Here is a 15,198-nt window from a genome sequence, read left to right on the forward strand (position 1 = left end):
GGCCCCGGGGGCGGCGGGGAGGGGAGCCCGTGCCCCGTGCGACCGGTCCCGCTGCCGCCAGGGCGTCGTCGTCGTTCCCCTTCCCTCGCAGTAACTTGGAAGCACCGCGGGTAGTATCGCAGAGCTCTCGGGGAGGGTTGGCAGGAGAGAAGAAAAGTAAAAGGCGGGTTCGGTGTTAAGCGGCGGGCGGGAGGCTGAGTCGTGCTTCGGAAGAGGGTAGTGCTTGTTCCCGGGGTCTCGTTTGGGAAGAAGCTGGTGGTTTGGCGCTTTAATCCCCATAAATTGTCACTTTCGTGGAGCTCATGAAAGGAAATCGAAGGGGAAAGCTTAAAAGCAAAGAACTTTATGATTAGGCACCCCAATTTCTGCCTGGTTTATGGACACTGCGTGTGGTTTCTTTCTTCTGGCAGAATTATGGATCCGAGCTTACTGCGGGAGCGCGAGCTCTTCAAGAAGCGGGCCCTCTCCACGCCGGCCGTAGAGAAGCGGCCAGCGCCATCTTCCGACTCCTCGGCTTCCAAGAAGAAGAAGGCAAAGGTAGAGCAGAGCGGCTCGTCGGGCTCCAAACAAGCTACAGGTTGGTGCCCTGCCTGGCAGGGGTTCTGCGTTGCCTGCCTCCCAGCTCTAACCCTCTCCTGTGGATCAGTCTGTCGGTTCCAGGAGCAGCTGTGATTGTTCTTGCTCTCGAATTCTCACTTCCCAGTGAGAAATTCATTTATGTGATAGGAAAAAACCTTTTTTTTCCTTTCTTTCTTTGTTATCGCCTATATAGGTCAGGCCTTGTTCTGTGTTTTGCCTGCTGTTAGTGAGTTGCAGGAAGGGTTACTGCCAAAACATTGCTTTAAGCTGGACTTTGGTTTGTGAATATCAATGAATGCTGGATCGCATAAGATAACTAGTTATAGCCACTCCTTCCCCCTTCCCAATTTGGCAAGAGGGAGTTAAAATTAAAACTTATTTCTATAGACTGAAAGTCCTAGACTGGCCCAAGGTAGATTCTTTAATTTTGTCCTCCTCAACATACTGGGATTAGCAATTATTCTTGTTTTATCTGAGAATAAGTCTTCGCTCATAAATACTTAAACTTCTGCAGGTTTCTGTTGCTTTAATTAGGAATTTGATCATTTGCTCTTCTCTTTGCTCTTCTCAATTAGGAGTTTGATCGTTTGCTCTTCTCATTGGTGGCCAGTGACAGGACAAGGGGAAATGGGTATAAGTTGAAACACAGGAAGTTCCATCTTCAGCTGAGGAGGAACTTCTTCACTGTGAGGGTGCCAGAGCCCTGGAACAGGCTGCCCAGAGAGGCTGTGGAGCCTCCTTCTCTGGAGGCCTTCCAAACCCGCCTGGATGCCGCCCTGTGCCCCATGCTCTGGGTGTCCCTGCTTGAGCAGGAGGGTTGGGCTACATGATCTCTAGAGGTGCCTTCCAACCTTGAACATTATGTGATTTTGCTTCCCTAGCATGGTGACGCTGGCAGCAAATGTCTCGGTATTAAATCCGCAATTAATAAATCAACACTGAAATATCTCTGAGTGAATGAGAAGTGCAGGAGGTGGAGCAGTAGGAAACAGACTTTCAGCCTTCAGCTTGGAGGTCTCGTGAAAAGTTCTCTGAAAACGTGGGTTTTTTCACGCACTCCAAAAGAGAAAAGTCAGGAACGACTAAAACAGAAAACATGCTGCTGAGCACGTGTCTGTTGCACGCGCTTCTTGATACTGTGTGTGACTCTGCTGAAGTCAGAAAGGAAACGAGACAGCAGGGAAGAGTGTCAGGGACAATGGGAGGAGAGGAGCAGCTTTGTCACTGCTGAAGAAAGGGTAAGCAGGTGACAGACATTCAGCGTAGGGCACCAAATGGTGTTTTCAGCCAGGCACTTGACAGTAAATAAAGATACTTTTCCACAACAACTGTATGTCTTCTTTGCAACTTGGACAGTGCCCCACTGGGAGGCCAGGTTTCCCTCAGCTGCTTTGCCCCAGTACCATCAACTAAGTAGAATAAAGTCTCATATGGAGTAACTTAACCCGTTTATCCCATCCAAGAGGGAGGCAGGAAAAGGGCAGGCAGCTTAAATGCAACTCTGAGTAGGGAATTTGGGTAGAGATGTGGCCAACCAGCTGGGTAGATAAAGAAGATGTTATTTCTTTTCTGTGGTTTTGTGGGCTGTGTGTGTGAGTGCTTTTGCAGTAATAATTAGCTTAATAGAAGTAAAATTGTGGAGCTGTGAGGAAACAGGCTTTATTTTTTATGCTGCTGGCTTCATTTCACTTAACTTTAGAAAGATTTCAGGGTTTGTATAATACTTTGCGTGGAATGAATGTGGTCTCCTTTGGGTTTTCTCCTTTTGGGTTTCCTTGAAGAGCATATGCTGACGTCTACAGAAGCAGCAAGGATGCAAGAAAAATAACAAGAGTGAGTAAACTGAACTTCTCCTTAGGAATTGTTTCAGAAAGGATGTTGAGATTTAAACGTGGGGCATCACAGGGTGATTTTACTGCTGGTGGCAGTTTTGCTCGTTCTGAGCATGGATAGAGATCCTGAATCATTACCAGTTTTATGTTAAAGCTGATTTCAAACTTCAGATTCTCAGTTCTTTTCTTTGCCCAAGTCCTTTGGTCCAAAACCTGCATTTTCTTTGAATCGCCAGATTGCTAGGCACGTGTAAGCATATGCACGTAGTAAAGATGCATCTCTGGGAAACAGAGTAAAAAATGCTGTTGGGAAGAATGTCCCTCCCGCTTCCCCTTGAGAAGAAATGAAAATTAGGAGGATATTCCCTAGTTTTGCTGTGGAGTGACTGTGAAGATTGCAACTATATCACAAGATACAGTGCTGCGTTCAGAAGTGTTGTGGCTACTTCTGTTTGGCCACTAGTCAGTTTTCTTTTCCTAGGAATATATATATATATGTATAAATATATGCACACACACACACACAATTAAATTCTTTATCTTACAAACCATTCTAGTTTGCTGAGGATGTTTCTTGCTGGTTTCCTGCTCTGTGTAACCAGGAGCATGTGCAACTTCTTGGCCAGTGGTTGGGCAGCCGTGCCGTTGTATTACAGTGGTTATTTGTAACTGCAAAACTGTTTTTCTTCTATTACTTTGCCTCATCTCTAGCTTTTAAAACTAATCTGGTGAAAGAGAGGTAAAAAATGATGGTTCAAGCATAGCACAGTCCCTTTCTTGATTGTGTGTGTGAAGTCTGGGACACATTTACAGGTTATTGGAATATGTTGAGATTCTCTTGTGGAATAGGAGATATCCAGCCTGTCTTAACTTGCTCAAATGAGGAGCAATGGCCAAGTAACTTGTAAAGCACAAGAGAAGATAATTCGGGACCCAAAGACACCAGTGTGTTGGTTGCTAGAGGCCTGGAGGCAGAAAGATGCTTCAGATTTCTTTTAGATCATGCTCTCAGGTCTGTATGCTCCTGTGCAAGTAATAGGGTAGCCTTAAGCTCATCTGTTGCTGCTTTTAGTATCCAGAAACTGATAAACGGGTTGAATATGAAGTTGGTGGAAAGCTGTTCTCCGGGCTGCGGGGAGAAGGGGTCATGTCTTAGTGCAGAGCATCAGAAAAGTCTAACGTTTTGGGGGATGGACTTCATGCTGGCTTACTTATCCCCCACCTTTCTCTGTTCCTAAAGCCAAGAAACTGGAATAAGAGCTGCTGAAGATGAGAATTCATGGAAACCTCTTCTGTCTCCTGCTTTCAAACCCTCCTATCGATCTACTTTTTTCCCCTCTCTCTTTATGTGTCTGTCTTGTCTCTGTAGCATTGACCTCAGTGGGAGAACGAGGCTGTGTCTTTGTGTGTTATTAGATTGCTGAGCAACTTTATAAAACATTTTCTCCTACTAAACAACACTTTTAGGCACTCACAGCAACATTTGTTGGTTCAGATAAGCAAATCCAGTAATTCAGTATAAACAACAAATTCATTTAAAAACAAAAAGGTTTTCTTTCCCCATGACACTGCAACACATCATCCTTTTGCACTCAAAAAGCCTTTGCAGATTATTCAAGTTCACATCCAGAAATTAAATAGTAACTGTTGCTATTAATTATATTTAAGGAGAAGAAAAGGAAAAGCACGTGACTGCTCATTTATCAGATTCAAGAGGCTTCCCTGGAGGTGTTAAATGTTCGAGGTGTTGGTCAGTCCTTCCTACACCACTTCGGCTTCGCGCTTTCTGAAGCTCTCCATCATGGCTCTGACAGGATTGGGTTCATTCTCCAGGTCTTTGACAGTTTTATTTTTCACGCAGCAGCAACAGTCTAGCAGCTCATAGAGGAAAGCCAACACCACCAGCGAAACCACAGTAAAGATAAATATAATCAAAATAATGAAGCAGGCCGTGTTCCAGTTATCATGGAAAGGGTAAATTTTTTGCACTTGGAAGCCCAGGTATTGGTAAATGGATGTAGTCTCGTTCCAGTGGGTGGTGTTGAAGGTGGCCATTCCTGCAGGGTCCTCTTGCTGTGTTTGGATGTCTGGGATTTGGGGGCTGAAGAAGAAAGCAAAGCTGTTGAGAACTGTTAAAACTGTTAAAAACATATGGAGCCTTTAGGCGACGCGTAGCAGCGAGGAGCACTTGGCCAACCCTCCGGCTTCGTGGAGCCCGTCACCACCAGGCAATCTGCACGAGGTGCTTTTGGCAGCTCAGGCACCCTAGAAAATGGGGCCTTTTGGGGAGGGGACAGATGCAGAGGCAACCAAACTCTTAGTTCCATGTCTGACTTCTGCTTTGTATGTAAAGCAAGAACTGAAAGTATCTATTTAAACTTTTGTTTGTTTGTTTTCACTAGAAACTTGCTTTCCTGGCTACCCATATGCAACTTAATTTTGCCTTTTTCAATATTGCAGTAGTCAGCCCTACGGAGCAAAGGGGCACACTGATGGCTCGGTTACTAAACGAACCCTCGGATAATACTAGGAACCTTGAACGTCATAGAAATAATTCTGTCCAGTACTTTTGGGACGTAAAACCCACAAAATGCCTAAACAAATGAGAAGTGACAAAGGAGAAGTGCAATGGTGCCTGCTTGCACGGATTACTTAAGGAATTTTTAAATAGTGGTGTTATTAAGGTATGGTATGAAAGCAGAACGATGCAGCCAAAGCAGCTGCTGATGTAGGTCTCGGTATTGCTCAAATATTGTGCCTTTTGTCTGTTGTTCATCTTGAATGTATTGAAATAGATTTGGCCCTGTTGGTGGGAAGAGAAACCAAGGTAGGATTTGTGGTGCAGAGGAGTTCTGGAGGAGTAATGTAACGTGTTGTTTCCTTTGTTAAATCTGGGCCCCAGGATAAAGGAATGGAGTATGAGAAATGGGGATGAGATGGGTAGATTTGTCTGTCCTTCTTTAAGCATTTACAGAGCAAATCCACCTTAAAAGTACTACAGAAAGCAGATCATCCGGGGCTTTGGAATTTTGCTTGCTTTGTAAGCATGCAGGAAAAATACTCTTGATGCGTCTCGCTAAAATTCAGCGTTCTAGTCGGGAAAAGAAACAGGGATTTGGGGCAAAGCAGGGGGCCAGGCTCGTTCCCGCTGCGTAGCGCAGACCTCCCCGGCTGTGCCCTCTGGGAGGAGGTTGATCGTGGCCTGGAGAGCAGGCCGAGGCTGCGCGGGCAGGGGGGCTGCCCTTGGGTCAGGGCTTTGCACGGGGAAGCGCCGCCCGCTCCTGCGGCGAGAGGCCGCTGGTGGCGGCCGGGCCCAAGGTGGTTCAGTGCCCCCCAAAGATGCGACCCCCCGCCTTGGATTGGAGGCGCACAGATAAATAGCAGCGCCCTGTGTTAGCTGAACTGCTAAACCACGAGGCTGGAGCAGCCATTCCCGAGCCTCGCTGCCCCTCGGGAGGCCCGCGCCCGTGGAAGCTGCCGGAGAGAGCCGTGGTTCGTGCCGTTTTACCCGTTAAAATGGCATAATTGAGGTACGTTTTGTGAGCCCGTTGGGTTTGTGCTTTTCGGCTGTTGTACGTGTCCAAAATGCAGCGCCCTACCCAGTGAATGACCTGGATTCGGCAACTTCCGTATTAGGCTCGAAATTAAAAGCATCTTATTCTTTGGAGGCAGGTTTATTTGAGATGATGTTCTTGGAGCAGGGGGAAATGACGAGCAAAAAAAAAAAAAAAAAAAGAAATCATTTTGATGCAATGCTGAGGAAATCCTGTATAAGAAATGATGGAGTGGACATTTTGGGGTAACAGCATTTACACAGCCCACGTGAATTCTGACCTGTTAATGCTGATTGATCCTTGCTGTAACGTTCACAAGGATAATGGGCACTAAGGATTTTTTTCCAATCCACAAGCATACGGCCCTTGTAGGGAATTTAGCAGATGAGGCTTAAAAATGAACATGTTGGGAGACATAATTCTGAATTTTCGGTGCTTTCTTTCCCCTCCCCCGCCCTTTTTTCTTGGAAAATGCTTCTATTATGTTTTCCTTAATACAGAATAAATGACTAGAAATGTGGGGCTATCGGGGTGGGAACGCTGCCTCGCTATAAGCCTTAAATCCGTTTTGTTCCCTGCCCGTTGCCTCGCGTGCGTCAGCTGCTCACGGAAGATGGAGGGGTCGCCAGCCTCCCATCTGTGCGAGGGAGCAGCGAGACAAGCTCCTCCGTGCTGAGCTCCACAACCCCCTGCGAAATCCAGAGGAAGGAGGGCAAACCAAAACCCCAGCGCCCTGATCCCAAGGGGCTTTTTACAGCTAGGGGCACACGTTATTTCGGGAAGGGAGCCCCGAGCGAAGGCGGCGCTGGGGGACGCGAGGCACCTACCTCTCCTTTGAAGGGATGCTCCTCCGTGCCCCTTTCCTCGCGCACGCTCCGCTCGGCTGACATGGAGCCTTCCCACTATTGGCCGCAGCGCCGGGCTGCTGACAACTTCCTTTCGGCTCATTTGCATCCAGCCCTTGGTCGGAAAACTGGAAGCCGGCTCTTCCCGCTTCCTATTTTTCGGCGTTCCCTTTTTGTATGAGCCTTCTGCAGCCTCCCCCTTAGTTAAGGGCTTACATTTAATTGCTGTTTCTTACCTCTTCACTGTTTTTTTCACAGAAATAGTAGGTAGCTACTGTGTTGTTGTAGCTCCTGATGAGATAGTTACTGCGCTGTCCAGCTGGATTAGAAATTGTCAAACTATGAAGAGAACTTCCCCTGATGGTTGTGCAGACCAGTACCTGTCCAGTATCAACTTGTTTGTCAACGAGGAGTCCTCTGAGAGTTACCATTTCTGCTCATAGTTCTGCAGGGTCGTGGAAGAAGAGAATAAAAGGGACAGAGTATAGGGACAAAAGGGGTTGTTGAAATCCTCGATTATTTGTGTCGGGAGAGCAAGGTGGTGTCGAAATGCTCATTTATTTGTCTGTTTTCTCCTCTCGCAGATCACACCAATGGGTCATTTAACTTGAAAGCCCTGTCAGGAGGCTCAGGCTACAAGTTTGGAGTCCTTGCAAAAATAGTGAATTATATGAAGGTATGATGATTTGATTGCCTAGTGTAATGTTTTGAAACATTTTAATTATTTCTTGTGCAGTACAGAAGATCCCAAATGTTGTAGACTCTGCAGGAACACAAGAATTTAAAAGACTTGTTAAATACAGCATGTCAGCAAACAAAGTGGCCAGCAGACAGTTTCATTATGAAGTCCCAATGATTCTTTTAAAACCAGGAGGGTGCTTTTTACTTGTAGGAAAAAGTAGCAACTGGGAGAATCTGTCAGTGTTTAGTATTCATGAGCTACGTATCAGAATAACTTGAAATTTGGTGATTTGCGGATGACTTGGCGTCTTCAATCTCACCTTCTACTAACCTAGTGTTTTTCCTTATTCTTAAGACCCCTAAATAGTTATTCGTATGTTCTTCATATATTATTCCTCTTTACCTATGCATATTGTAACCCTCCTGGGTTAGTAGAAGTTACTTTGTTATTAAATTATACCCATAGTAGCTGTTTCACCAGAACGTAGTCCCCGAAGGAGTAGAGAGCTCTGAGATGCTGTTTCTTCTTCCAGACTCGACACCAGCGTGGCGATACACATCCATTAACCCTAGAAGAAATTTTGGATGAAACGCAGCATTTAGATATTGGGCTGAAGCAGAAACAATGGTTAATGAGCGAGGTAAGCACACGCTGGTCCATTTTAAATGGACATCAAGGAAATACGCTGAGCCTGAGTATTTGTTCAACTGCAAACTCTATAAAAAGGTTCTGCTTTAAGAAAGTGCTTGATTTATGTGTCTGTCTTTTCTGCTGTGGAGGTAGGTCTAAAGTGAAAACTCTTTTGCCCCTTTAAAGGCTCGACCTGAGTTGTTGCACAATGAGTAATTTTGGTGTAAAGCGAGTTTGTTTATTGCTGATATCAGAGTTTGATTGGTTGGTGGCACTTGATAGTCACCCAAAGGCTGCAGTTTTGTACTCCCTGTTGTTTCTATTCCCATCCCTTTCTCAACGGGGAGCATGTGTGGCTTTCTGCCATAAGGTAAGAGCCTTTGTGGACCTTCCAGCCAAAACCATTATGTCAACGGTGCTGAACCTACTTTGGGCTTTATTCTGTGGGGAATTTTGCCAAGGTCACGTCTGAGGTTCTGCATTAAAATCTAATTCCAACTCAACCCTCCAAGCTGACACCTGCAACATGTGGCTGTCATTGCTGGTACCAACACGTGCTCTTTTCTCCAGGCCTAAAATTTACATTCCTGTTCCAGGCTTTAGTCAACAATCCCAAAATAGAAGTCGTAGATGGAAAGTATGCTTTCAAACCCAAGTACAACTTGAAAGACAAAAAGGCTCTGCTCAGGCTGTTAGACAAGCATGACCAGCGAGGCCTGGGAGGAATCCTTCTGGAAGATATTGAGGAAGGGCTTCCCAATGCACAGAAAGCCATAAAGGTGAGTAACACTTGCTCACCCTTCAGTGAAATTGTATTTCCCAGGGTCTGATGTTGTAGCATTTCCCTTGCTTCATCCTGTGTATTAAGATTTGTCCTGATTTCTTGCCAAACTGGCAAAGCTGCCTCTTACAAAACCTTCTTCATCTCCTCTATTCCAACTCTGGGCATTTAGTTGTGCTTTTAGACACATTGATCTCAGCCCTGTGCATCTCATCTCTGTTTTAATAGTGTATTTATCATCCTTAATGCCTTTCAGAAGCTTTTAAGTGCAAGTTGCATTGCCACTTCTCTAGGTGAGGTTGGAATCCTTTATGCCCTCTGCAGATCTGATTTAATTACCTATTTTAAATATGCTGTATTTAACAGCAGAGCTTGCAGGTAGCAAGATAGGAGCTGTCCCTTTTTGGGTTTTGCAACCTTTAATAAACACCTTTTCATAGTTGCAGACAGTTGCATTTTCCTTTTGAAATGCTTATCAACCTTTCTGTTTCATTTTCTTTACATCAATGCATTTATCTCCAGTAGGATATGTAGAAAGTGATTTTGAGCTGCTCTTTTACATGTTTTATGGAGGCTTTAGGGGACCAGATCATCTTTGTTAATCGCCCTGATAAGAAGAAAATTCTTTTCTACAACGACAAGAGCTGCCAGTTTACTGTGGATGAAGGTAGGTGTTTCTTTACATCCATTTCCACGATAAATGCTTTGGGTTCTCCTCATCACCTGTATATGTAAGCAGTCTTTATGGAGAGCAGTGTTTTGATTTGGTAAAGAAATATGAGGTGTAGTCCGTATTCTTAGCACAAAGGCTTAACATTAGCATGAGTCTAGTAAGACTAGCGGGTGAGTGCAGGGGTGGTGTCATCTCTGCACCAAAATAGATACATGGCACAAGAAATCCAAGATTTCTTTTAAAGCAAAACAGTACAGAAGAGAGTGAAAATCAGTGGAGTGGTAGCCAAAAGCATGGAAGTGCCTTCTGAGCGTGGATTTGCTGCTCTTTTCCAGTTTGTTTATTGATCGTATTCCTTTCATCAGTAAACGTGGTGAGGAACAGGAGATGAAACGGTAGGAGCAGGCAAAGAGGTGGGAGCAAAATTATCGAGAAGGGCTGTTTTGCAGCTCAGAGGGAAGTGGGGATGTGGGGAATAATGTTGCTGCCCGGAACTGGGGATGCTGGACTCCAGGCTTTGAGCATGTGTTTGCTGACAAATAACTCTGAATCTTGGCCCCAAAGCCCATTTTATTAAAAGGTTTAGCAAGAAAAATCTGCAGAGTCTTTAACAGATACCTTGGAATTTAACTTACCGTTATCTGTGGCAGACCTGTGTTTAGGAGCAAGCAGTGCAGGCCGTGCTTATGGACAAGGGGAAAAAGGTTAAATTAAGCCCCCCACAACGAGTTTAAGCCCTGTGGCTCCGGCGTTCAACGCCAAGGTGCTGGTGACGGGGACGTGGATGCCAGGCCGCTTTGCTTGCTCTCCTCCACAGGTGGCAGCACGTTCCCGTCTCATCGCCGAGGGATGTCCCAGCTCCATGCCTGCCCTTTCTGCTTCGCCTTATAAGACGATTTTTGTCCTGAAATGGGGCAGAATACTCTCTCCTCCCTGAATCTTCTTAGCTGCCTGCGCGCGTCACGTCCCCGAGTGGGTTCACTCGCTCGTGCAGGCTGCAATGGGGCTTTTCTTCCCTTTTTTTTACAACCTCGTTGTTGGGGAGTGCGTTTGCTTTGGATTCGTTGCAGGGCGCATCTCCCGGGGAGCCGGGGGCAGATGTGTCTGCGAGCAGGAGGAGCTGTGACACGCTCCTGCAGTAGCGGTGCTGTTCCAGCTCATTATCCCCTGCAACGCTCAAACTGCCTTTTCAGAAGGCTGCAAAATAAGCCTTGAAGTGTTGTCAGACTCTTTGATCTGGCAGCCCGTGACAGTTCAAAATGTTTCTAGCTTTATGTTCATCTGAAGGAGAGAATAACAAAAGGGGCTGCACGCTCCTCAGTGCATGATTCTGCCGTATGACACACTACAGTTTTAAACATATGCTGTCTGGAATTAATGTCCTCCAGGAGCTAGGCATCCTCTTCTGTCACTGCCTGAGTAGTCGCTGGAGGAGAAAGGAGCTGGGGCAACTTGGAGGCTGATGCTTGAAGCTCTAGAAGGGATTTCCCTCTGGCAGTGCCTATCTCTGCACTGACTGCAGTTGTCCTGATGGCTGAACAAGCAAGCTCGTCGGTCTCCCTTTTTGGAAAGAGACCCCGAGCGACTTACCAGCATGCTATATCGCGATGCTAAGCATGCTGGAGAAGGTATTTGTAGTAAGGAGGGGCTTTGGCCCTTCGTTTTAATGGGATTAGCCAAAGTAGGCGCAGGTGGCGCGTGTTCCTCCTTGGCTTCCCGACTAGTGAATCCATGCTCAGCTCAGGGGCGGCGGAAGGGGCTGTAAAAGCCGGGCTCGGTGTCCGGAGCGTGAGCCTGGCCGAGGCGGGGCCGGGCGCCCCGCGTGCGACTCGAGCTCGCTCCGTGCTGAGGGGCCGCTCCGGCTGCCTCGCCGCCCGGGGAGCCTTTCACATCTCAGCATGGAAAGCACTGCAACGCTGGGGAAAAAAGGTCATTTAGTCACATTAGCATTTTCTTAATGCTTCTCCGAAGCACCTTTTGAAGAGGTTTCAGGAATGGCCGCAGCGTCTTAAGGCTAAAAGCGGGAAACATCCTTGGGGTCGGCCGAGTTACGGGAACGCAGGCAGCCGGAGCGCGTCCTGGTGTGTGGCCAGAACAGGCCAGCACGTGGCAGCTCTAGCCCTGCAGAGGTACCAGGCTCTCTGCCTTGTCCACAGACAGAAGGAAAGAGCTCACATTAAAAAAAAAAAAAAATGGTATTTTGAGAGCATCCTGTTGGAAAGGCCTCCCGTCACCCTATGTCTCCTCCCTGGCCCGCTGCACCCACCTAGAATCCCATTCCAGAGGTAGAGGAGGACAGTGGGTCTTCAAGTGCTATTTCTACTTTACTTTACAGGCCCCTGTCACAACACTGCTCCTTTTTCCAGGCGGTGCCCGCTTTGTTCCTGGGAGCCACGGCAAAGGGCAGTGGTATCCGCGCAAGTTGGGGACATCTCCTCCCATCCCAGGTTCAGCATCTGAATTTCACGGCTGACCTGCGGGCGCAGAAACGCCGCAGCCCCAAACGGGCCGCGTTGCTCCGTGAGTTTCTGGAGTTCACGCCACCTTTCCCAGGGGCGCTCGCCGCTCCGAGAGGCCGGCGCAGGAATTCCAATCGTATTCCCCAGGTCAAAACATTCCTGTGCTCTTGCCATCTCCGTTCTCCCGCAGCGTGCTCCCTGCACGGCTCCACCTTTGCCCCGAGCTTTTCGGCGGGACAGCAGCGTTACCAGCAATGAGCAGTGCCACGGTTAGAGATTAACCCCACTCTGCATTTTTTGTGCATGTTGATCCTTGACGAGCTGGCCATTTATTTTCTAGCGTTTAATTTTTCACTTTTGTTCTTCAAGGGAAGGTCTGCAGTTAACCTTGGGTGTCTGTCCTCGCCCTTTCTGCTCTTTCAGCTTTTTTGCCCGTGCAGCAGGAGCTCTAACAAGGAGTCTCAAAGTGTGCTGTGATTTATGCACAGCCTTGCCATTCTACATCCAAGTTGCAAAAAAATCTCCATTTGGAGGATGGTTTTTCATGCAAGGTGTGAGGCTGCATTTGCACAGCTTGTGTCTGATTCTGCTTTCCAACCACTATGAGCTCTCGGTGCCCGGCCAAGGGGACTTTCATATTCCAGCAGGGAGCATGAACGGGAAGGAGGCCGCTTGAATGGAAAGGAGGTGGATTGGGATTGAAAGAGTGGGTTGTGCTCGGGCCAGAAGGTGCAGTAGGCCCCTTGCTGCATCCTCTGCTGCGCGACGTAGATGTGAGTGCTCCCTGCTCATTTCTCAATGAGCTGTGGTGCCCACACCAGCCTCTGCTCCACGCAGCCTGGGCCGAGGTGGGAGAGGCCCTGTGAGAGCTCAGAACAGCCACGGGCCTTGCCTTTGCTTCCCGAGGAGCTCGGAGAGCCCCTTGAGGGCCGGGAATGGGAAGAAGAGAGAGATCTGGGGCTTGAAGCACGCGCCTGGGTAGACCCAGCGCTTCAGGGAGGGAGCTGGTCCACGTGCAGCGACTAATTCTCTCCGTTACGCCTTTGCTCAGCGCTGTTCTGAGCTGGGGCATCTTTTGACAGCCGTGCACTAAATTTATCTGGAAATAAAGCGGGGAAGAAAAGGTAGTCTTGCGCTGCCGTGAGCGCCTCGGGGTTTATTTATAGTTTGTTAGCCGAAGTCGCTGACAGGATGTATCTGACTTGCAGCCTGGGGAATGAAGGGAGGTGGAATCGTACCAGCCGCTGCCTGGAGAAGACATTCCGGAGGCTCTGGGAAATCTAACCTGATGCAGAAAGTGTTCGGGCAGATGGCAGCAGCTCTAATTAAGACTTACTGTCTCTCTTTCTTTTCCCCAATGCGGTGGTTTTTAAGGTCTCTCTCAACACCAGAGGAATTTCAGTGATTTATTAACTGTGCCGCACGGTTTGTGTTATATTGCAGTGATAAACGAGCTCCATGCCACTGAAGTCCATGTCTCGAGTGTTCACTAAATGGGAGTAAGAGATGAAAAGGCTCCTGTGGCACCGACTGCTGCTTGTGCAGATAAAGCTGCCATTTGTGCTTGGTTATTACCCCCTCATCAAGGTGGTGGGAACTGGGGTTTAGGAAGGACAGTGACAGGCTAAGCAGCTCTAAAGGTGCTAGGTAAAAAGAGGGACTCTATGGAAAAATCCCATTAAAAGCATATGTTGCTCATGGCTGGCAACACAGATGAGAAGCAGCCCATCATTTCCATTAACTAGGTGAGTGGGTCTGTCTGTCTTCCACCTTGGAAGCGCGCCTGGCATTTGGAGTGGAAAAGACCCCAAAACCTGGGGCCTGGTGGCAGGGTTTGTTCTCAGAGCTGCAAAATGAGGGTGTTGTTTTGGTGTTCCAGAATTTCAGAAGCTGTGGAGGAGCATTCCCGTGGATTCGATGGATGAGGAGAAAATTGAAGAGTATCTGAAACGGCAGGGTATTTCTTCTATGCAAGATGCTGGACCAAAGAAAATAGTAAGTTACAGATTGCCAATATTTATCTGAGCTTTCTTTCTTTGCAACCCCCTAGTCTTAATTGCAAAAGAAAGAGGAAGGAGGCTCTACCGTGTGTCCTGCTTGGATTGCGGTGCCACGCGGATGCTCCCTGCAAACCGGGCACCCTCCTGTCCTGCTGCCTTGGAGGCAGTGCCGACCAGCGCCGTGTCCCTCGCCGGCTGGGATGTCACAGCGGCAGGACAGGCCCCTGAGCGCTGTCCCCTTCCTCCCTTCCTGTAGGCTCCTGTTCAGAAGAGGAAGAAACCTGCTTCTCAGAAGAAGCGCCGCTTCAAGACTCACAACGACCACTTGGCCGGCGTGCTAAAGGACTACTCGGATGTCGTTGCTGGCAAGCAGTGAGCGGCCCGGTTCTGGAGCAAACGGATGCTTGTAGACGGGCGTTTTGCCACGCGGGCTCGGCAGCTGCTCGCGCGAGGACTGGCTCTGTGTAGTAAAGTGATGGTTTTTTCCCCCGTCCCAGCAACTGCTGGGATAAAACAGGTCAATTTAAGAGCAAGTCTGAACTGCGGGATTTAGTTTCATTTAATTAGCTGATGGGAAATGTCTCCCTGAGTAAGAGGCTCTCCCTAGTTGCCTCTGGGTTTGGGGTGGTAAGTGGTGCTCAGCATGTAATGCCAGAGTTCCTGCTCAGTGCTTAACTGGGCCTTTACAGTGCTTAGTGGGTATTTACCTGGAACTGCTTAAAAGGAGCTTTCTGGTAGCATTGACTGTAGAGCATTTGTTTTACCTCTTTTGGGAAAGCCTCTTCCTAAAAAAATCACTGCAGGTGAGTTTTCTTTCGGAGTGTTAAGTGCCCCCCGTGTTTTGCCTCTGCCAACCTAGGGTGAGATGCAGCTTTCCTGCGAGAGGCCCGAGGCCCCTCCAGGACACGCAGCTTCAAGCTGCAGCTTCCCCGTGCACATCGAAAAGTGCCCTTGGCCCCTTCTCATCACTGCCGGGCTTGCACAGGTTACGGGCTAGGGACAGCAAGGAAATAAAACGAAATAAAACCAGGGCTTTTTTTTTTTTTTTTAAATAATAAACTTACAATCCCGGTGTCCGGTGTGGCTTCCTCAGCGACTGACAGAAACGGCATCTCTCACACAGGCTGCACTTCCCTTTTCCAAGAGGTAAAGGACTCTTTGCT

At 47.9% G+C, this 15,198-nt stretch overlaps 2 protein-coding genes across 2 annotated transcripts; one reads left to right on the forward strand and one right to left on the reverse strand.

Annotated features, from left to right (window-relative positions):
* The first annotated feature begins 95 nt into the window (after window positions 1-95).
* Window positions 96-15,073, forward strand: GTF2E2 (general transcription factor IIE subunit 2). Its single transcript, XM_026046503.1, has 8 exons — window positions 96-110; window positions 411-577; window positions 7,395-7,486; window positions 8,025-8,132; window positions 8,719-8,901; window positions 9,477-9,570; window positions 13,915-14,030; window positions 14,292-15,073. The coding sequence occupies exons 2-8, from the start codon at window positions 415-417 to the stop codon at window positions 14,409-14,411; spliced, it is 876 nt and encodes a 291-aa protein (XP_025902288.1). The 5' UTR covers window positions 96-110; window positions 411-414; the 3' UTR covers window positions 14,412-15,073.
* Window positions 3,915-6,934, reverse strand: SMIM18 (small integral membrane protein 18). Its single transcript, XM_026046504.1, has 2 exons — window positions 6,793-6,934; window positions 3,915-4,512 (listed from the first exon to the last, which is right to left on the reverse strand). Exon 2 carries the CDS (start codon window positions 4,464-4,466, stop codon window positions 4,173-4,175), a length of 294 nt encoding a protein of 97 aa, XP_025902289.1. The 5' UTR covers window positions 4,467-4,512; window positions 6,793-6,934; the 3' UTR covers window positions 3,915-4,172.
* Window positions 15,074-15,198: the final 125 nt, after the last annotated feature.

Source organism: Nothoprocta perdicaria, unplaced genomic scaffold (genome assembly GCF_003342845.1).
Source record: "Nothoprocta perdicaria isolate Ctin4 unplaced genomic scaffold, notPer1 scaffold_446, whole genome shotgun sequence".
Taxonomy (NCBI): Eukaryota; Metazoa; Chordata; class Aves; order Tinamiformes; family Tinamidae; genus Nothoprocta; species Nothoprocta perdicaria.